The following is a 21,822-nucleotide window of genomic DNA, read 5'->3' as shown; positions in this document are numbered from 1 at the left end:
CGATATAAATACTGAGTGACTCAGTAAATACTGAGTCTAATAATTACTCAGGAGTGTCAATATCTGAGATCATTGGTGCCCGCAGCTTTTTTCACTGTGCTGCTAATCTCCGGACAGTGTACTCTCGTTACAGACTGTCCATCACTGGACAGTGTTGTCTGTAAGAAGCTTTCAAGTTGTATTATTCATTATGTCTTATCCCATACACTCAAAAGTTAATTCCTACATCTTTTGTGGCGCCAATGAAATGTATTTAAGTATTTTTGGGTCAAAAAGAGGCGGTTTCAGAGTATCGGAATAAGGTATTTTCACACAAGAAAAATGAAGTAGGTAAGTAATAGTTGAGATAAGACAACTGCCCAGTTGTAGAAGAAGGCTCCTCTAATTGCATTGTAGTAGGTGGGATACATTAAGCAAAACATTTCACGTAGAAGAATATCACAGCACAAATAAAGGTTGAACTATTGTCCATGGTTAAATAAATTAATAAAATAGTAATTACTCCATCCAGGCGCAGGTACGATAAGGCCTGAGATCATCTCCTCGGATATGACTGGCGGTTCAGACGGTGGTGGTGGGCAGACCAAAGATTCAATGTCCACATCAGGCCTCAGCAAGCCGGACCCTAGTTCTGGTGGTTCGGTCCTCGATGAACGCATCATCATACACAATGACAGTTCTTCTTGAAGTACTGATTCCAAATACATCATATCCAAGTCTGATACTATAGCACCATTGATTACCATTATTTCATCTCCTTTAATTATTCCTATAAAGAAAAAAAGGAGTAGAATTTAGATTTATTATAATTATTTTATTTTTTGAGATAATTTACGGAAAACTAATTAGCAAACACCAAAAAACTAACCATTATGCATAGCCACACTTTTGTCCTCTACCCTGCTGACGTAACAACACAGTTCATCCTGTCTGTCGGCGTTCTCAATCAGTTCCGCTTCCACAGAGAAGCCCCACATATGTTCCAAAGTTGTCCTTTGTAGTTCAACTTGATATAGTATCTTAGCGCAAACTTCTACCACTTCATGGGTGTGTAACTGGTGGAAAAGTTATAATGAAAATAAATTAGAGATTCTAAGTTTATCAATATTGTTTAGGAAAATACATACATATAATTTTCCGAATTTCAATTTATGAAAATAATAAATAAATTCAAATTTGAACGAAATGTTAATTAAAAAAAATCACGGGCTCAAAATTTTGAATGATGTATTCGGATGAATGAACCATGAAACCCGATTGTAATTTTACAAAACAGAATTTCCTTCATTATTTTATTTTCTATAAACTTTGTTCCATTACATCACAAGTGAATGTATTCTTCTAATATGCCAAAGCCCTACGACCTATAAGCTCTACTCTGGCTCCCATCTATGCCAGCTTTTTAATTAGCATGCGATTTGCAATTGCAATGATGAATAGGTTTGTTTCAGATAATTATTAGTCAACATGATAATGGGTACGCAAAATCCACATTGGTTGGACAAGATCTTTGCTTGAAAACACTACAAAATATTATTATATCTCTTAAGTGAAATATTCAACTTACATAAGTATCGATAACATCAGATCTATGAGGCACAAAATAATTATGATCTTCCATATCCCTTCTCTTTTTCACTCTGACGAAATGTTCCATAGCGTTCAAACCTTTTCTAGCACAAGCGCCGGCTAAGAATTCTTCAACGGTCATTCCTTCTCGCAGATAGACATTTACAAACTGTAAAAAGAAAATTTAATACAACGTTCTGTAGGATATTTCATGTTGGAAACTAAACTAAGAGCAGCCTCATAAATCAGGCAGAATCTCACTACGAAGAAGGCAGTACGGTGAGATGAATATCGTACGTTTTCTTAACCAGTAACTAACTGTAAGCAGAAATAGACCGCCAGTTTGGGAAGGCTTATTTAACCCTATGGGTTGCTCCTTTGTAACTCACATCGCGAAGGAAAATTGTAATGATAATAACCGATCACTATCTGTAGGGCAAAGTATTATCTTTCCGGAAGCCTTCAGTTCACTGAGAAAACTTCACGTGCCAGTGTTACGTGATACTGATAGGCTCAAACTATAAAAAAAGTAGTAATAATACGAAGGTCATAATATTAATGGACATGGTCCCAATAGAAAGAAGTTGCAGGCTTTATTTTCTGGAGCTTGAAAAGAGATAGGTATTATATCTAGGCCTCAAAAAGTATCGAAAAGATACTTATATCCATAAAAAAAACTGGTGCAGAAACTGTGATCGACCAGAATATTTGAGTCATACAGGTATGAATCAGATGCTGAGGCGTTCAGGATGAACGACACTAATATATTTGTGTCTTCATGAAGGATTGCCTCAAAGTACTGGCCTCGTTTTCGAAATGCCTGACAACAAAGTAGGTATTCGTAATAAGAATTTTATTTTTTCTCCCAAGTTGATTTAAACGACTTTTTTTAAAAAAATAACAATAAAATAAGAAAAACAATTTCACCTGATTGTCTGGTACAGAGACTTTTACAGATTTATCCGGCTCTTCCCTAGACATCTGTAAAGATCTTCTAGATGATCCAGAATTTGATCTAGATAACATTGGCGGCCGACGTTTTGTCGCTCCACGGCCAGCTAATAAATTATTTAACAATGAAGGTGATCTGGCACAGATGAACGCATGGAAAGATGATACAGTAAAAACTCCTAGTTTGTTTAGGGTGGATTTCGTTGTCCTGGATACATGGGTCAGCAAGCTCTGGAAAAGAATAAAGTTTTAAATATTAAAAGCTGCTAGTAATAAAAAGAATTAAAGTCTGGAAAATTTAAAATGATCTATTTTCATTTTCCATTATTCTATAATAATGAGGGAAGACATTACAGTAGGTAAGATTTTTAATTTAGATTTTTCGCCCCCTGAGTAGGAATAAGGTTTTTCAAAATTGGTCTAAGTTTATCCAACACAATTCAAAAAAGAAAAAATCCCAGAAATCCCCAACTTAACATTTTTCTAAGATGACAACAGATGTCAACCTAGAATATGGTTTTGATCCAAATCTTACAATCTCAATCATGACTTTATTGAAATAATTTTTCCGCTAGAGGCGGCTGGCTCCCAAATGTGAGGATGCTTTATCGAAGCTTGCTCAAAATAGCCAACAATAGGGACCAAGAATATCAGCTGACGTTTCATTCTGATTAAAGCTAACAGACGCAATTTTTTTATACAACGAATATAAATCGCATTCATTTATTATTACCTTTGGATTTGGTAATTCACCATTTTGTAGACTGGCCATATAACATCTCAGCCTGAACTGTTCACAATGTAAACGTTCCAGATTTTCTTCCCACTGTAAGATCTGCTGTGAGATTTGTGACTTAGTGTCCGGATCTGAGACAACGCTCTGCTGCAGTTCCGCCATATGTTTCAGCTTGTGATCCTGTAACAGTTATTATATAGTTACTTGAATTTCGTACGTAATTAATCACAAAATCTTGCAATGAGCGCATCAGCGCTGGGTTGTTGGTCGCCTCCTGCTCTTCACCATCGAATTATGCTCAGATTGTAAATTAATAGATCAATTTAAAAAAAAAAAGTAAAATAAAATACAAACTGATTAGTATTAAACACGTGGCCAAAGCAAAAAGAAAAAAAGAAAGAGAAAAAGAAGTTCTTAACATTACTGTTACAGAGAGCGGAAAGAATGAGAAAAGATGAGAAAATTACAAAAATATTTACATCATAGGTAGAAAAAGTTGAACAAAACAGCAATATCATTTGCAATTTGCATGCAATGAAAAGAACAAAACTAAAAAACAGTTTGCGAAGCGGATTGGATGACAATTAGGAGAGATCTGCGATCCATTCACATATCGAACTCGCCAAGCCTCACGAGTGTGTAGCAAATTAAAGGAACACAGCTCACTAGTCTGGTCAAAGTAATCCATGATTCCACTTCTGGAACGATATTTCTTGTCCAGATAGAGAAGACGGAGCTCAACTAATAGTGGAAACTCTCCCAAAAATTGGTAAAGATCATCACAAAGACATGTTTTATTGTCCCGATTTCTGTGCACCCAGCGCCGGAAGTTCAAATACAGTGGGTACCTCGGTTTTCGAACGACTTGACTTTCCAACAAATCGGTATTCCACCAAGAAATTCGAGAAAATATTGTCCTGAAATCCGAACAAACGATTTGGAACTCGGAACACCCGAGATGAGCCGAGTTGTTTCTTGTATTTACACTTTTAGATCTTATTTCTTGTTTAGATACATGTTTTTTACATAAAATATAAAAAATTAGGCCAGTAAAACGGCCTAATATTTCTGGGGCTTAGAAACGAAATAAACTACATAGTTTACCATTATTTCTTATGGGATAAATTGTTTCGGTTCTCGATCGCACTTCCGGAACGAATTGTGGGCGAGAACCGAGTTACCACTGTATTGAGGAGCTCTTCTCTAAACTTGGAGGGGGAGGGAAACCAACGAAGATCCTTAAGTTTCAGTAAATAACAAATTAACACCCCCCCATGTGTAAGCAGAACAATCTGAGATTAGGATTGTGCGGAAACCGGTGCAGATAATCAACGGCCTCCTAAAAGGATGTCTACGCTGAATAAGGGGCGAAAGTTCATGAGAAGAAGACTGTCGTTCGAAAAGGATGCAAAATGAGTTCAGGAATAATAACTAGAAGGAGCCGTTGAACCAAAAAGTTCAAATTTATAGTTTAGGGTGGTTGACGATGGTCGTCCAGTGGTTGTAACGCTACTGTCGTCATGTGTTGTTTTCTAGCAATAAAAAAGAAATAAAAAGAGAAAATATTAAACTGGAAAATTTCAAGTTTTTCCACTTCTGAATAATAATAAAGAGTCAACATCTATATCTGGATTCCAGCTACTTCGTTATCATTTAGATTGTTCAAGATTTCCTACTATGCCCATAAATTTTAATAACTGCATAATCATTCTCATTAATTACTTTTCTCCTTCCAAAAAAGGTAAAGAAGAAGTAGTTAAAAAGTTTATCAACACAATTTGAATAAAACTTATTGAGCGGTGAAATAAAAAGAAAAAGGAAAAAAAGTCTAATTAAGAGCAAATTAGATAAAAAAAAGGTTATCTAATTCAGAAGGTAATTAAAAAAAAAAATCCGTTTTAATTTAGAGAAACCCAATGATCACTGGCCTTGACATAGTTTCTTTTTAAGGCGACAATCGCATTAACACTAAATCAATAGATGGATCAACTACAGACTCACTAAATCCGACTTAAGTCTTGTCCTATTGCAGACTGGTGAAGACTATGCGTTAAAAAGTAATTGTAATGAGAACTATTTTCATTATTTTAAGAAATTCCAGGTCTATGACATAATTATATGGCTTAAATCTCCTATATCTGGATAGAAACATTAAATTTAGATGACTTGAGATTAGATTCCTTAAGGGTTGGCCGGGCAGTCCTTTTAGCTTTGAGAGAGCTCCTTAAATCCTGTCTACTTGATTTGATCTGAGACTCTGGAAAGGTATACCTGGAGAAAGCTTGAAGGCACGTTTTTTTTATTCTTTTTTTCTTCAAAAGGCTAAACTCTCAGGACATAGTACATGCCCTTAACCCTTTCAGGAAATACTCGCAACAGGTGTAAGGAGGAGTCTTCTTCTTTCTGTCACACTTATACAGACTAACTGTTGACTGGTCCAAGCGATAATTATGTTCAAACCGAGAACTACATTCTGCGAGTGACCGGCTAATAATGAAGGCTACTTCGCTACCAGCTTTATTATTTTTTTTTTTACGCCGTACATCGCTCAGATCCTTTAGAGAGCTCTTACTCTTCTGGGCCAGACAAGCTGTTGTCTCATTTCACTTTTGACCCGAATGTCCCTCCTAGTTCCTTGAATGGACTTCGTAGAACTTGATAGCCAATAAAGCTGCCAGTATATGTGTTGGAACGGCTCTAGAATTTGTTTATCCATCTTTTGCAGTCTCAGCAATATAACCACAGAAAATAACCACTTCAGTACGTTCAGCCACCAATGGACTTGTTAGCTTGTCTATAGTACACGCAGAGAAACATTTGGACCTGAAACAACTAGATGTAAAAAGCAAGACGATGAAGAAAGAAAGATCGTTCTATACACAGCATTTTGCTGAAGATAACATAAAGGTCCAGGGGGAACTGTCTATGAAGATGCTGCTAGATGTCCAGATATTTTCCTTCTCCTTGACAACAGCTAGACTTAAAAGGAAAAAGAAAAAAACTAAGAAAAAGGGCATGAGTGGTTCCTCTCCCACTAACCATTAATCTTGTGGATGCTGTATGAAGAACAATAATTTACAATCATCCAATGTGTTCTCATTTCAAACAATTTTAGAAGACCATTTAACTGAAATACATTTGAAGGCATACCTCATAACAAACTCTCTTATCGTTAACATTTCAAAATACTATAGGAAGTTCACACAAAACACGACCAGCATATCCAACTGAACATATTTACGCATGTTTCTGATGATAGTAGTAGTATAATAACTGTCTATAATTGTCATTCAGGACTATCTATCCTGACGACATTTAGCGCTTTATTCATATACCGTTAACCGCCATGTTGCAATATTCCGAATTTGCATGAGAGGGGGTTATTATTATAAGAATAATTTTAAAAGGGACTTAATTTATTTCAATTTGACCTAGTTATTTTTTAGATATCGAATGATCAATTAGTGCTGCCCATTGTTTACCATTTAATTTGCATTCAACTTCGCACAATTAATTGTAATAAAACTATTACACTAAACCATCGACTTTGCTGTCCAAAGCATTGGGGGATTCCTTCTACTTCTTCTTTTATCTCTTTTTCTTTGGCTCCCATCCGCATTCTTTGACCATTTTTATTTGTGTTTAATTTCTTATAGGACCAAAACGGGGGGCACCCTTCTTTCTAAGGTGCTCTCTAATATCTTCTTAGTCCAGAATGTCCCTCCCCAACTTGCTAAATGGTGCCAAAAATCTAGTAGTTTTAACTTTTACTCTTTTAAAGACTCAAATTGTGTTTATTCTCTAAAATAGTTTTTTTCTCTCTCACTCGCCAGTTATGACGTCTGATGACTTCTCTTTCTAGTTATTTTTTTTTGCAAAAAAAAAACCAGTTCAAAATAGAATTCGAATGTTTAACGAGCTCAAAGTTATTTGTCGTTGAGAATTGGATTACTCTCAGTTTAGGATTTCTTTCTTTTTTTTTTTATCTTTTCAGAAATGCTGTTTCTTGAAAGATCCTTTAAAAATGATCTAATCACATCGCCCCACTATTGTAACACTTATCAAAGTATTTTCTAATTACGAAAAAGAAAAAAATATAAGTATTTAAAAAGGAACAAAATAAAACTGTTGATGTACGTTTAAGATTTTCACAACTTATGTATTTTTATAAATTTTAGATGTAGAAATAGAAATAGAAAAGAAAATTATTCCGGGACAATTGTCCCCTAAGAATAAATACAGGTACAAATAGAGTTCTTAATGGTTTGGCCTGTGATTAAACAGAAAATAAATAAATAAATAAATATTTACAAAAAGTGAAAATCAAAATAACAGCAGAAATTAAGGAAATAAATTAAAACCATTAGAATTTCGGAGGAAGCTGAATAGAAAGGAGATAACTAATAGACGGGATTTAAAGATAGACAGGGTAGGAGCATGGCGGGCAGATGAAGGTTAGGAGTTCCAGAGAGAGGTAGCACGTATTAGGAAGGACTTGTCAAAGGATGAGGTACGGTGAGAGGGAATATAGAGATCGGATGAGCGAGATCTAGTATTACGGGAATGTGTCGAGGATTTAAACTTAAGGAGTTGAAAAATATAGGATGTAGGTCAACTTCAGAGCTTATACTTATTAACAATTATAATATTCGTATAATTATAACATTGCAGGTGTTAAAGGTTGGAATGTCAGGACAGAAGGTACTCGCAACAATGTATAAAACAAATTACAATTCTTTATAAGTCTATCCCTGAAGATGACCTAATCCCTAACACTGCTTGGCATTAATAAAAATTAAAAAATTTGTAACTGAGATCTGCAGTAATCTTCTTTTTTCCATCTTGTATTAATGAATCAGTCACCAAAAAAAAAGATGAGAAATACTTTACAATATATTAAATATTAAATTAAAATTGAAACAGAAATAATAAAAATTAATAAAAATATGCCTATTTTATGAATGAAATTCAATGAATAAAAAATCTTGCTATTCATGCTTCAAACAATAAAGGAACTTGCTTGATAATATTATGAAAAACAGGGCAATCTTAAAGGAGTTCAATCTTGAAGAGATACAATTTTGATTCAAAATACTTCCTTAAATTATAAATTAACAAATCAATAAGTTTTTCCATCTTTATTTTTTGAATCGAACAGGTCAAGAATAATTGGGAAAATATAGGAGATACAAAAATAAATAAATAAGCTTGCAGAGATGGAAAATTGTTTGTATTAATTTTTCAATAACTTGCCTGACTTACCGACTCGATGGCCTTCTCCAATCTGAATATCTCTTCTTGTAAAAGATGTAGAGTACCAGTTTTACCACGATGTCTAGCAAATGCTGCAGCACATGCTGAATGAATACTGTTGACCCAATTCTCTAATTCCACCTGACATGGGGCCTAGAACAAAAGTAAATAAAAGGTTCAACATGTTCAGTTCCGAAGGAGATTGAATTACATGTACGAGTACGTTTAATTCTCTGGTTCTTCAGTTAAGTCAAACTGGGAGCTATTTGCACCAAATTCTATTTTATTAATGTTAAAATGAAAATTTTAATAAAAATGGGAGTTAGCACAGAGATTAGCTTTCTGGGTTCCCCACGCAAAGATCCAGGATTTGAATCCAGAAGCCGGTCCTCTTTTTCTCTTTCAAAGAGCTTCTTATAGTTCTCTGTTCGGTGATGGACAGTGTACTCAGTGATGAGAGGCCGACAGTACACCGAAAAAAAGCTCCGGGCGTCAATGACCTCCGATGTTGATGTGCCTTAAGAATTAATAAAAATATCAATGTCTTAAGATAATGATTGGCACTTGATTATCGTTCTCTAAATTTAGTATAAGAAAATACAACTTATTATTTAACGATAGCAGTAAACTAAAACTAAGAGAAATCTGCACGCAAGACCTTCCCTAAGTTGTACAATTCAAACCAACAAACTTCAAAAGCAAGTTTGAAAAGTTAAATTAAAACAAGAAGAACATGTCAAAAATTGAACCCTTCTATGTGTTTTTTCAAGTTCTTTTCCAGGTAAAAAGGTTGTGTGAAGGAGCAATTGATGGAAAGAGAAGAGAAGATAGTCAAGAGAAGGAAATCAAGATCCTGTTACGCTCTCCGTCTATGCACTTCTTCATCGGCTCTTCACAGGTTGTTGAAAGAAGAAGATTAAAATTTCTCAACACCACCACTATGTTTCTATTACAAAACTAAACTCCTCTCGAAACTTGAAGGAGCACGAACTTATCTAAAACAGTATGAGTTTGAGACTGGGAGGATACCTTCTCTCGCTCTTTATCCCTCTGTTTCAGAGGAATAATTTTCCAGCTTGGATTTGTATAGGCAAGCAGGACAGGCAACATCCCCTCCAGCCAGCACAATTACACAGCTTCTTTCCTTTTACTTTACACTTTAATAAAGCAACTGTGATCTTTCTAGATAAATATTTAAATACTACTTACTATATTCAAATTTCAGGGCTTCTGCACAACCTCTCGGGTTACATACAGATATTAATTTCTTTCACTACTCTCAAAAGGTTAGAAACCTATACAGGGAAATCAGCTATTTCAAGGCGGATAATCTCTAGAAAGATTTGCTTTTAAAAATAGAACCTGGGAGAAACAGGGCGATTTTTGTTTTGCCGGAAACTGAAGTTTTTCCCTTAAATTTTCAGTGAAATAAAAATTTTCCAGCTTTTTTTTTTGAGTATTTTGTAAATAAATGGATCAGAAGGAAAATTAACACGGGAGTCTGTATTCGTGCAAGATAGAGAGGCGTAAATGTTTATTTGACTTTTATGGACCAACCTAGCCGATGAAAGAGCAAACTCGGTGAATCACTGAAGGATTGGTGAGGAAGAGGTTACAGCTGGTAAGTAATTCTGTAGGAAGTATAAGGACCAATGGAGGCACAGTAAACAGTCAAAATTTGACCGGAAGGAGTATTTGTTTTATTAATTAAAAAGTTCCTAGGTTTAATTAAAAATATTCCGTTGAGTACATATTTATTTAAGTAGCTTTGATTTATTGCTTGAGTTTATTTATTTGCAAAATACAATGTGTTTTTTGTTTTTGTTTAAATAATTAAATAATGGTCTTATAAACCTCATTTTTAAGAGATATTGCCCCAAAAACGGCTTAATATACCAGGGGATACAACAAACGATAACAGCTCATTAGACAGGACGTAAGAGATTTCCTCTTTTCCTGTCCTAGACTAACATGGCCGGACCCAAACGCTGTGGGATCGATCCCTTTATGGAAATGTTTTTTTAACTCCCTAAAAATAAGCGGCCTAAAACAGAATTATGACATCACAGGCACACAGCCTGGTCGAAGTACAGTCCTGCAGCAACGTCTAGGAGATGTGTCCTTTCCTTTGTCCAGAGACTTCTGTGGATGGCTAGTAAATATCGCATGCTGGTCCTAATTATCTCCCACACCACCAGTCCAAAAACTTCCCTTTCCGAAAAAAAAAACAATCTCTGCAATTCCAAGGGAGAAACTGGGACATCGAGTAAAATTAGCTACTTTCCATCGACCTCCAGAACAAACAGTAAATTGTATTCTTCGTATAGAGTGGAACTTGTAGATTACCAAAGCTGACCAAAACTTTAAAAAAATCATTTTTGCGAACAAGAAATTGATTTTGAAATTTCCGCGTTCAGTATTACTTTAAAGCCATATAAAATTAAAAACGACGAGATTTATTGGGCTTCAAGAAACTGAATGGCGTTAGGAAAGAGCTTAGCTTCAGGAAATAGGTAATTCTCGTCTGGTTTGATCGGAAGTATTGAGATTTCTGCTTTACACACTTAATTACTAAGCCAGAGGTGGAATGTATACACTGGATAGCCAAGAATTTGAAGTTAAGATTGCAAAATGAATGGAAAAATAGGTAATTCTCGTCTAGTATGATGAGAAAGATTGATATTTCTGCTTCATTCATTTAATTACTAAACCAGAGGTAGAATATATACACAGGGTCGCCTGAATTTGAAGTTACAATTGCAAATTAAATGGAAAAAATCTGGGATTCTCATCTAGTTTGAATAGAAAGATAAGAGATTTCTGCTTCAGTGGGTTATTAAATATGACAGAGGTGGAATGTATACACAGGGTCGCCTGAATTTGAAGTTACAATTGCAAATTTAATGGAAAAATCTGGGATTCTCATCTAGTTAGATCGGAAATATTACAAGAGTGGAGCTTAGGTATGCAACGTGTCTTCACTCTTAAAGTAGTTACTTAATGTAATAATGAAGATATTATCTTTCTAATCGAACCAAGAAACCTTTTACATTTACCAAGAAACATTTTAAATATGAAAAATTGCTAAGAATTTTCACTATAATTTATTTTATTTACTTAGTATCGGAAAACAAACAAAGCGATAGACCCAACTAGCTACTCCAGCCTAATTTAATAACACTGGGTGATTGAAAGGGGCAAAAGCATTATTACTAAGAAGTATTCAGTTTCCATAAGTTTTATAAAATTAACTACAAATTATGTACGTGTTATTTTTAAAAAGTGAAACAAAAAAATAATACGTCTATGAAAATTTATTCCCTTTAAATCCGGATAGATCTTCATAATCCATGGTAACCGAATAGATTGTAAAATAAAATCACATAGATTGTCCTGTCTATTGTTAGACAACACACACTCAATTATTTGAGCCGTAAATAGCCAGCTGGTAAACATAAATCTCATCACTAAAACCGAATACGCCAGCTATAGTTAGCGCACGGAAATGAGTTATGTACACCGTTTGTGAGATTAATCAATTAACACAGAAGAGAAAATATTCAGACACATGCATGGAAATAGGACGGTTCGTTCATCAGATATGAAAATAGATGGCGGTGGTATGAACAAGATGAATTATGCAATCAGCTTTAGCATAATAATAATTATTATTATAATTATGACGTGTACGTCAGGAGGAAAGAAGCAAACGGTTGCCGGAATTATGGTGAAGGGGTGGGTCGCCTCAAAATGAGTGCCGTGTATGTAATTAGCTTATTTTCTGTGAAACCCATTTCAATTTATAAAATTATGGAATTAGTATCCGCATAGATATGTTCACAAATAGACTTGTTTTTTTTTTTGCACATTTTATCAGTAGCACCTAACAGTCAGTTTTTTTTTGTACACCACAAATTGAGTCTGCACGAATTGAGTTGTGAAATTAGTTCCAGTTTAGCATCTGGTACAGCCAGGGCCGGATTTTCCTATAGGCTAATTAGGCTTCAGCCTAGGGCCTCAAGATCAAGAGGGGCCTACATTCAAATTGATAGCAAAATTAAAATTACACTACATATTCTAAAAACAGTGAACACTAAAATGCTGAACCAAAAATAAGCAAAAATTCTACGCATATGACTAATAAACAAACATAAAAATGTATTATAAACTTAAAAATGGGAGGTGAAAGGGCCTCATAAGTGGTATAGCCTAGGGCCTCTTTTCATCTAAATCCGGCCCTGGGTACAGCAAGGTTCGGAGCAATGTTGATTAGTATTAACAACACCACTGTGAATTAATTTTTATACAGAATTCATTTTATTTATTTACGATCTGCACGGAATGATCTAGTTGTTATATCGACACTGAAAAACAAGCTAGCTAGGCATCACGATAACATGTGGAGGCCGTACCTGATGGCAAAAAATAAGCCACTATGGGCTGTTTACGTTATCACCGAACAAAGCCAACTAACTAACGAGAAATCTGGCAGATTAAGACAGTCCGAAAGATGGTTCTAGACAATGCCGTTTCTCTAGGACTTGTAACATTGTTTGTACTATGACAGAAAAGAAGACGCAGGAACTGGATCTAGGACTTACCTATGGTCCAGCTGTTGGACTGTAATCATTTCATTCCGACTATGAGTACAATGTCTCCGCGAAGAGGACTGCCTTCGAAAGAAGACTCATTCCTACTATCAAAAGACTGTGATGTTGGGCACGGCGTGAGAAGATTCTTTAGCTTGAAGGTGAACACAACAAAAGTCCGCACCAATTTAGGAAAGTTGGGAGTCATCTATTTCCTTTCTTTTAGCCCGGTCAGATCAGAAGTAATCCGAAAGTTAAATAAAAACATAATTTAAAGTATTTCTAAAGACAATGAACAGCTGATACCGTAGCTTTTGATGATGACCCCTCTTTTGACTATTGTTTTAGTACCTCAAACAATCCAAATAAAAAATGTCAGCCGCCAATTAGGCCACGAATTGAGTGGACACGTTCAGTCACCAATTAGGACTTCCTGTGGCGAGTTTAATTTTTTTATTTACGTACATCAACAAACAGCTGCAAAGGCAAACAAGTTGAAGTTACACAGACAGATAAATTGAATCTGTAACAAATACACTGAAAAAAAGGGAAGCTGTACACACAGGCTCTTATTGATTACCACATGAAAGAAGTTTTTCGTTGTTTTTGGACACAGAATTGTTTCAGTACCTGTCAACCACTTTTCTATTCGTGCGCTGGAGAACTGAGGAATGTAAAAACATTGCGGCGCGTCTGAGTCTGAAAGACGGAATATGGAATCTCACATGAGATAAGATTTCTGCACAATTGACCTCGCAATTTAGTATTCTATTCAAAAACAAATCGCAGATCATACCACAAGGGTTTTAATAAATAAACCAGACGTGGATTGTACACTCAGTGAAGTTACGCGTGCAAAAATTGATGGAAAAATAAGGAATTCTCTTCTAGCTTTACTGCAAAGATTGTGATTTCTGCTTCTGTCTATTAATAAATAAGCCAGACGAGGAATGTTCACACAGGGTTGTCCTAATTTGAAGTTACGCGTGCAAAAATTGATGGAAAAATAGGGAATTCTCTTCTAGCTTTACTGCAAAGATTGTGATTTCTGCTTCTGTCTATTAATAAATAAGGCAGACGTGGAGTGTACATACAGGGTTGTCCTAATTTGAAGTTACGCGTGCAAAAATTGATGGAAAAATAAGGAATTCTCTTCTAGCTTTACTGCAAAGATTGTGATTTCTGCTTCTGTCTATTAATAAATAAGCCAGACGAGGAATGTTCACACAGGGTTGTCCTAATTTGAAGTTACGCGTGCAAAAATTGATGGAAAAATAAGGAATTCTCTTCTAGCTTTACTGCAAAGATTGTGATTTCTGCTTCTGTCTATTAATAAATAAGGCAGACGTGGAATGTACATACAGGGTTGTCCTAATTTGAAGTTACATGCGCAAAATAAACGGGAAAATAAGGAATTCTCTTCTAGTTTTACTGCAAAGATAGTGATTTCTGCTTCTGTCTATTAATAAATAAGCCAGACGAGGAATGTACATACAGGGTTGTCCTAATTTGAAGTTACGTGTGCAAAATTAATGGAAAAATCAGGGATTCTCATTTAGTTTGAATAGAAAGATTGAGATTTCTGCGAGAGGTAGTGTACACACAGGGTAGCCGCCAAGAATTTGAAGTAATGATTGCAAAATTAATGGTAAAGAGGAAATCTCGTCTAGTTTGACCGGAAATTTTAGGATCTCTGCTTCAATGTATCAATAATTAAGGCAGAGGTAGAATGTATACACAGGGTAGCATAAATTTTGAGTTATGATTGCAAAATTTACAGAAAAAGAAGGAACTCCGGCCTAGTTTGACCGAAAATTTACTTGTTGAAGTTATCTAGACAGATAAATTGATTCTATAACAAATACACTAAAAAAGAAAAACTCTACAGGCACTTATTGATTACCACATTAAAGAAGTTTTCTTTCTTGGGCACTGAATTGTTCCAGTACGTATTAACCACTTTTCTATTCATGCACTGTAGAAATGAGGGATAAACATTACGGCGCGTCTGAGATTGGAAGACGGGAGATAGAATCTCACACTGGATAAGATTTCTGCACAATTGACCCTTATAATTTAGTATCTTGAAAACAAATCGCAGATCCTGTATCTCAAGGGAATAAAAAAAAATCATCTCGACGTCTTTGTACAGCCTTGATCCTTTAAGAAAGCGGAGAAATTTCTTTCTATCAGCTTCCCAACAGCTATAATTTTGCCTGCTGCTATTCAAAACAATGAAAGTGTTCAATGATAAGGTTGTAATATATATTTGGGATTCAGGGTGAAATCCTTGATATTCCTGCAATGCCTAAACATGAATCTTCTAAATTTACCTCCCTTCTTAGACACTTCATCAATGTTCTCTTTGAATTGGAGTCCCTGAACATTCCTAGGTCTCTCACTACTTCAATACTAACAGTTGAATTCCTTGGGGAACTGGCATTCTAATTATTTTCTTGTCATTTTCCTCATCATTACAATTATTCTCTGAGAGAACTAAGACTAGTGGAAGGACAGTTTTCATTACAATTTTTCCACTTAATATGAAACTAATCTTTTACTTTTCATCTTTTCCCTACCCTCAACCATGTGGAAACTTTTCCTGGGACTTTTAATTTTTTGTTTTCATTTTCATTAAAAGTGTCGAACTGTTGGACCAGTTATTTTCTGTTTTGAGAAGTTTGTTTGGCCAAGTTGGTCCATCCAGTTTCTCGTAACAGCCAAACAGTTATGACCAGCTTTAACTTGTTCTTCACACTAAAAGAAGACCAAAAGTAAAACTGAAAGTAGGTTCAAGCAGGGCAAACTTGCCGTAACAAACTTGCAACTGGCGGACTTTAGGCAACCTATTAAATCGGACAGCTTTATACTCTTTCAACTTCGGCGTAGGGACGACATCTTCTATAAAAAAAATTAAGAAAAACTGAAACAAAACAAAAAAAACTAAGAGTTCCTTTTCATTACTTTCTATTAGAGAATATCAAAAAGAAAAATTAATAAGAAATAACTTGACAAACTCTCCCATGACAGGTACATTTTGATGATAGATATTTGATGACGCGGCTTTATACTAGACATCATGGAGAATCGATACTAACATTAAAAGACTTACTTTGGCAATAAACAAACTGACTTTAAAAGTCGATAATTCAAATACTCTCGCTCAAAATTCATGCCGTAATATCCGGATATTGGGTTGCCGTATTTTTAAATGTCTACCTGCAACAAGACTACTTTCCGCTTTACTCTCACGTATAGGTAACTTATACTTCTTCTACGGAGTTTCCATCACGACGATGAGTCTAATTATCGGTAGTAGTATAATTCCAGAAAACACACAATGAGTTTCATAGACTCGAGACTTACTCTCCTCGACGTACCAGAATCGACTTCCGCCTTAAGATATCTTCCATAATTCCCTAACATTCCTTTATCCTTTTTCCCTGCAAGTGACATCCTTAATGTCGATCAAAGGTCCTGAATAATTAATTGTTCCTTAAGGTCACTGAATCACTGGATATCCGTTTGAAAATTTTTTGTGATTGTAAGACCCAATTTACAACTATAATCTTTTTCATTTCTTTTTTTCCCCACAATATTACGTAGTTTTTATTTCGAATTAATATAAATCGCAATTATATTAATATAAATCGGCTATTTTTCAATGAACACTCAACAATAATTGTTTTAATGTTTATTGTGTTTAGAGTAAACAATGATGAGCAGAACTGTCAGTGATGAACTAAATTGTTTGAGATAAAACAAACAATATCTCAGGTTTGCTTGTTTAAAAATATTTATTTCAATATTATATTGTTCAACTAATTAAGTAAATTAAATTAATGGAATAGAGCGTGCTTTGTTTTTAAACCTCTGAATTTGTATAGTTTTATTCATATATCTTCATATTTCGCCAGAAACAAGTGATGCTGTAGCATGATTTAGTAAAGAGGGAAATCACTCGTTCGAATCCAGTTTGTAGCTACTTTATGTTAGAAAAAAATTGTTAATAGTAAAGTATATGCTTTAGTCTCCTTCAACGATAACTTAAATGATGGTTCGCTTTATATTTGTGAAAATCTCTTTTAATTATAAATTCTTTATGATTCAGCATTTTCTTTTTCCAGGAGTTTCTCAATATTGAGATTTTTCTCAACCAAATATTTCTTTTAATGTCAGCTTCAAATAGAATCTATCCCGGATATCCCCTTCTCTCAGTCCGTAACTGTGAAGGTTTTCTCGGACGCCATTTATCCCACTTCTTCCCTTTCTTCTTCTTCCTTCGGCTTCCCAGTCTAGGATTTCCGTTAAGGAGGAATACAATACTTAATTATGAGAGTCAAGATAGCAGAAGATGTAATTACTACAGTCAGGGATGTAAGTGAAGCTGTGGATAAAATGATGTATTATTTGAAAATAGTTTAATAGTAGACTAAAGTAGACCAAGATAATTTTGTTGAGAGAGATAGCACGAAAGGTAGTTCAAAGTTAGTAGAGGGCGAATACATTAAGACAAGGTGAAGATGGCTTAGAAGTTGTAGTGGGTCCTGATGAGACCCACATAGGAGCAGGACAACCTCTTCTCTACCCCGAAGAAGTATTCATATTCAAGGAGGATGGAGGGGATTCTCTACTAAGAGGACCCTTACCGTTGTAACTAACACCACTCTACAAGGTTATGTAGGAGTCAAACCAGCCAGAGTGGGAAACTTCTGATACATTCTAATCCTTACTGCTATACCCCAGTTTGCCAGCCATACTCTCCTAGTTCTAGATCCTGCTAAACACCAAGGAAGCCCATATTCTCTCTCCACACTCTAACTCTTCTAACCATACCATCCAGGATTGTCAAGGTCTTTCCCTCCCTCGTCCACAATCTCTCCTTCCTTCCTTACCCAGTTCCAAGTTAATGCTTGCAAATGTATTCTGCCAGCAATTGGCCACACACACACACACTCCTTACTGCCACAACCAATTTATAAATTTGCAATGTCCAATCCTAGGGTCTAATTTAAATATGGAAAGGATTTAATTTGTAAATCGAATTCATTTTTGATTGAGTGGTTATTTCTGATTTATAGGTAAAAGATCTGCTAAAGAAATGCCAATTATTTTCTCTTAACATATTTATTACAATTACAGTGCCTTTTATTCATAAAAATTTCCCTGCTTACACACGATTTTCAAATAATGTCATCTCCAAAATTTAACTTTTACTGAACACTCTAACAGTCGAACATCCGCCTAACTGATATTCAATCCATTTCATGGCATTTCTGGGGCTGGACATGATGAACGGAACAGCTTCGTTTAAGGTGGTTAACTTTTGATTGAAGTTCTTGGCATGAAAATGCATTTTACGGAAAGAATACGGCTTTCCACAATCGTTCTTTTAATAAGACGAACCCAAATAACATTTAGTAAAAAATTTCGAACCCAAATTTTGGGAAATGTATTCAGAAAAAGTCGTATAAATGTACAAACTAAGTTTATTTATTTTATTAGATAAGTGACTTTAATTTCACTTATTCAAAATGATACATACATACGTAGGTATCTTATTAAATATTTTCCAGCTTTTCCCTCTTAAGAGCAAATATCTTAATCTGTTAAAATATTAATAGTAGGCTTTTCATTTTACTTTATCGTTTTAAGAAGGAAAATTTTTCTTCTGTTGAGGTAAACTTCAAACCAAAAAGAAAAGTAAATGGAAAACCTCTCTAATAGGATTTTTTTGTTCATAATTAATAACGGAAAAGCCCTCTTACAATTCAAGATGGTGGTAAGTACATGATACACGAGCAGCCTACAAGAATTTACAGGAAGTGGGTAAAAAAATTAACCAAAAATAGGCACTTCATTATTAATAACAAAAAAAAACCTCATATTGCAACGTGAACAAATCCATTAACTTTTCATCGAAATAAGAAAACCATATCATGAATTGGGCAAAATTAAGTGGATGCTCGAAATAAGAGGTAATAAGTAACCAAGGGCAACCATGCTGAGTTGGACTGGGCACGTTCTACATCACTGGATTGTGCCGCCACTGTGGACTGACTCAAAAGTAAGTTCACGGTCTGTTGATCCTAGTTTCCTAAATTTTCTATTTCCACGCTTAACATGTTACTTTTTGTTTTTCTTTTAATAGCAAACGTATTTTCCTCTCTTTTTATAATTTAGCGTGCTACAATCCTGTCTAATTTTCGAAATTGATTATGAAACAATCCTTTCTACCTTTACTGATGATTCTGCAATCCTATTCCCTCAATCCGATCCTTTTTTTTTTTTGTTAAAAGAGCTCCTCAAACGCATATCAATCACTTACAAGACTGGCTTAACAAATGGTAAATCAAAACTAACATTACGAAATCAAAATGTATAGTATTTACTCTAAGACGAAAAATCCTATCTCCCATCTTCATGAACTAAACTCCAATACCAAATGTGGACAAGTACGCTACCTTGGACTGTACCTAGATGAACGGATAACACAGAATTGCCATACTAGAAACAAGAAACTAACCAACGTTACAAACTTTTCGCAAGACTGCTGGACAAAACGATCAATCTAATTAACAAGACACTAGTGTTACTGCGACCTATTTGGTCATACGTCATCAAATTGTAGGGATCGACTAAACGTTTTCACACTCTACCCATTCCAGTCAAATCATCATCAATAACTGAATAGCAATGATGGAACTCATCAAATCCCTGTGGCCAAAGATCTTGCAAAAACTCATTTTCCCAAAAATTTCCTTCCACTCTACAGCAGCTCATCCTAATCCTACAGGCGAACACCTATCATCTTCCTGCAATATGCTAGGTAATCCTCCAAGGAGATTGAAGAGAAGATGGCCTCGCAATCTACTCTCTAATCGTGAGAGCATTATAGCAAGATTGTTCACGTTAATGGGGTGACTTCTTCGCTTAAATAATCCTGATATATCTTGTATCTCATTTATTTGTTACAACAATTGTTGAAGTTATAAATTTCTACAAAAGATAATAAAAACTATAACTTTAATGGAAAAGACCTATTCATTCAGAAAATTTTGAGTATTAAAAATGAATGGTGTACGATTTAGTTTAGTGAGGTAATAAAATCATAATAATGGGAAGATCAAGTTTCATGTACTTCCTGCTTATAGTGTAATACTACTGAAATTTAATCTTGATCAATTGATCATCCCTTCGTAATATAATTGAGTATTGAACTCAATATTGATGGTCTTTCATTATCATGAGGCTATTACTGTAATGGAACTGTTTCTATCTACCCAATACTAAATGTTAACTCTATTACTTTCGCTCCAAATAATATCTAGGTTCTGCTGCCTCCAACGTCAATGTGAATTTAGGATAAATCTTCAAATATTTACAAACATTCTTGATCTAAATAAAATGCAGGACACTTAAACTTCCAATTCTCGAGATAACAAATTTTTATCTATAATTAAATTCAATGAAACCTCTATCTTTTAAAGGAATCAGAAAACTTAGTGGCCCATTTCTTGTGTGTCAACTCGATGTTGCTTTCGTTGACATTACTTCTAAATATTCTCTACACGTCAACCAGCTTCCCTGACTAAGATAACTTGTTTCCTAATTTGCACTTTCCTCTTATACCATGCCAAAGCACTTGAGTCAGCTTATATCTTTGCTTAACACTTCTTAGAAAAAACACTAACAATCTCGTTCTCTACTCCAGTTACTAAGTCCAATTAAAGCCTCTTCAAGCTTAAAACTTAATGATTTTCTTCTTTTCTTTTTATGTACGGCAACGAACGTGAGGTGAGCTGTCCTGTAGCCTAATTCAACTTAGCATGTTAAAAAAGAATACAGGATACGTTGTCACCTGCAAAAAATACATCCAACGATGTAAGAAGAAGGGTACTGACGACATTTCCTCTTCTCTATCTCAAGTCACTTCCTCTAGAGAATCTACATGGGTGCTTTGTCCCATAAACGCTAATCATGTACAGAGTTTTGGCCAGAAAATCATGTTGTTCTTCCATTCTGAAAATCTTGATACTGTTTCAACGTTGGGTAGATTTCCAGTGATTGCTAAATCAGTTCACTAATATTATGTAGAGTGAAGGCCGCATAAATATTGGATATCTTAGAAGCCAGCTGACTTAATAAATGGTCGCAGATGAGAGCAGTGGCAGAAACGTTGATGCTCTATTAAAAACGCCAGCTAGAACAACTATAGGTAACGATTTAAATGAAAGGCGATTCTACGCCGCTGGAGAGCAATGCATCTGAGAAAGGGCTTTGAATCATTCTCAAGAAAATCCAGAAAATCTGACTCACTTTTTTCCAACAAAGAAAAGCTAAACATTGATTGCATTGGGTACCATTAGCACATTCGTCCGTCCTTAAAAACCACGTTTTCAGCAAATTTAGTTAGTTGTAAAATGTTATTTGTTTATTAATAACCATTAGATTAACGATTAGATGTTAATAAAACGTGATTTATAATTTTCTAGGTGTGAATGGAATGACGCCAGAGGATGGGTTGGTTGGTGCTAACCATAAAAGGAGACATGGTGAGGATATTCCCAGTTATGTGAGAGCCCGTGGGGCTATTATATAAATTTTAAGCCCTTTCCCATTAAATATGAGAATAATTTCTCTCTCATCCCCCTCCTGTGATCTACATGCGGTATTCATAGGATTCTCTTCTGTTTTGGGTGTTAACCGACAATGTTCTGTTAT

At 35.0% G+C, this 21,822-nt stretch overlaps 1 protein-coding gene across 4 annotated transcripts in view; it reads right to left on the bottom strand.

Annotated features, from left to right (window-relative positions):
* The window catches only part of sif (guanine nucleotide exchange factor still life), a 487,274-nt gene that overhangs the window by 14,171 nt on the left and 451,281 nt on the right, over positions 1-21,822 (bottom strand). For 2 of the 4 annotated variants that reach the window (XM_074126178.1, XM_074126180.1), the window contains 6 exons: positions 8,510-8,662; positions 3,254-3,436; positions 2,497-2,751; positions 1,568-1,738; positions 869-1,055; positions 503-769 (listed from right to left, as the gene is read on the bottom strand). In XM_074126178.1, the coding sequence (XP_073982279.1) occupies positions 503-769; positions 869-1,055; positions 1,568-1,738; positions 2,497-2,751; positions 3,254-3,436; positions 8,510-8,662 (1,216 nt within the window). The remainder of the gene's footprint in view (positions 1-502; positions 770-868; positions 1,056-1,567; positions 1,739-2,496; positions 2,752-3,253; positions 3,437-8,509; positions 8,663-21,822) is intronic. The other 2 variants (XM_074126179.1, XM_074126181.1) reach the window with 1 other exon arrangement.

Source organism: Rhodnius prolixus, unplaced genomic scaffold (assembly GCF_049639745.1).
Source record: "Rhodnius prolixus isolate KJV_2025 unplaced genomic scaffold, Rpr scaffold_3, whole genome shotgun sequence".
Classification (NCBI taxonomy): Eukaryota; Metazoa; Arthropoda; class Insecta; order Hemiptera; family Reduviidae; genus Rhodnius; species Rhodnius prolixus.
The sequence above is the reverse complement of the archived record's forward strand: the minus strand, read 5'-3'. Positions and strand labels throughout refer to the sequence as shown.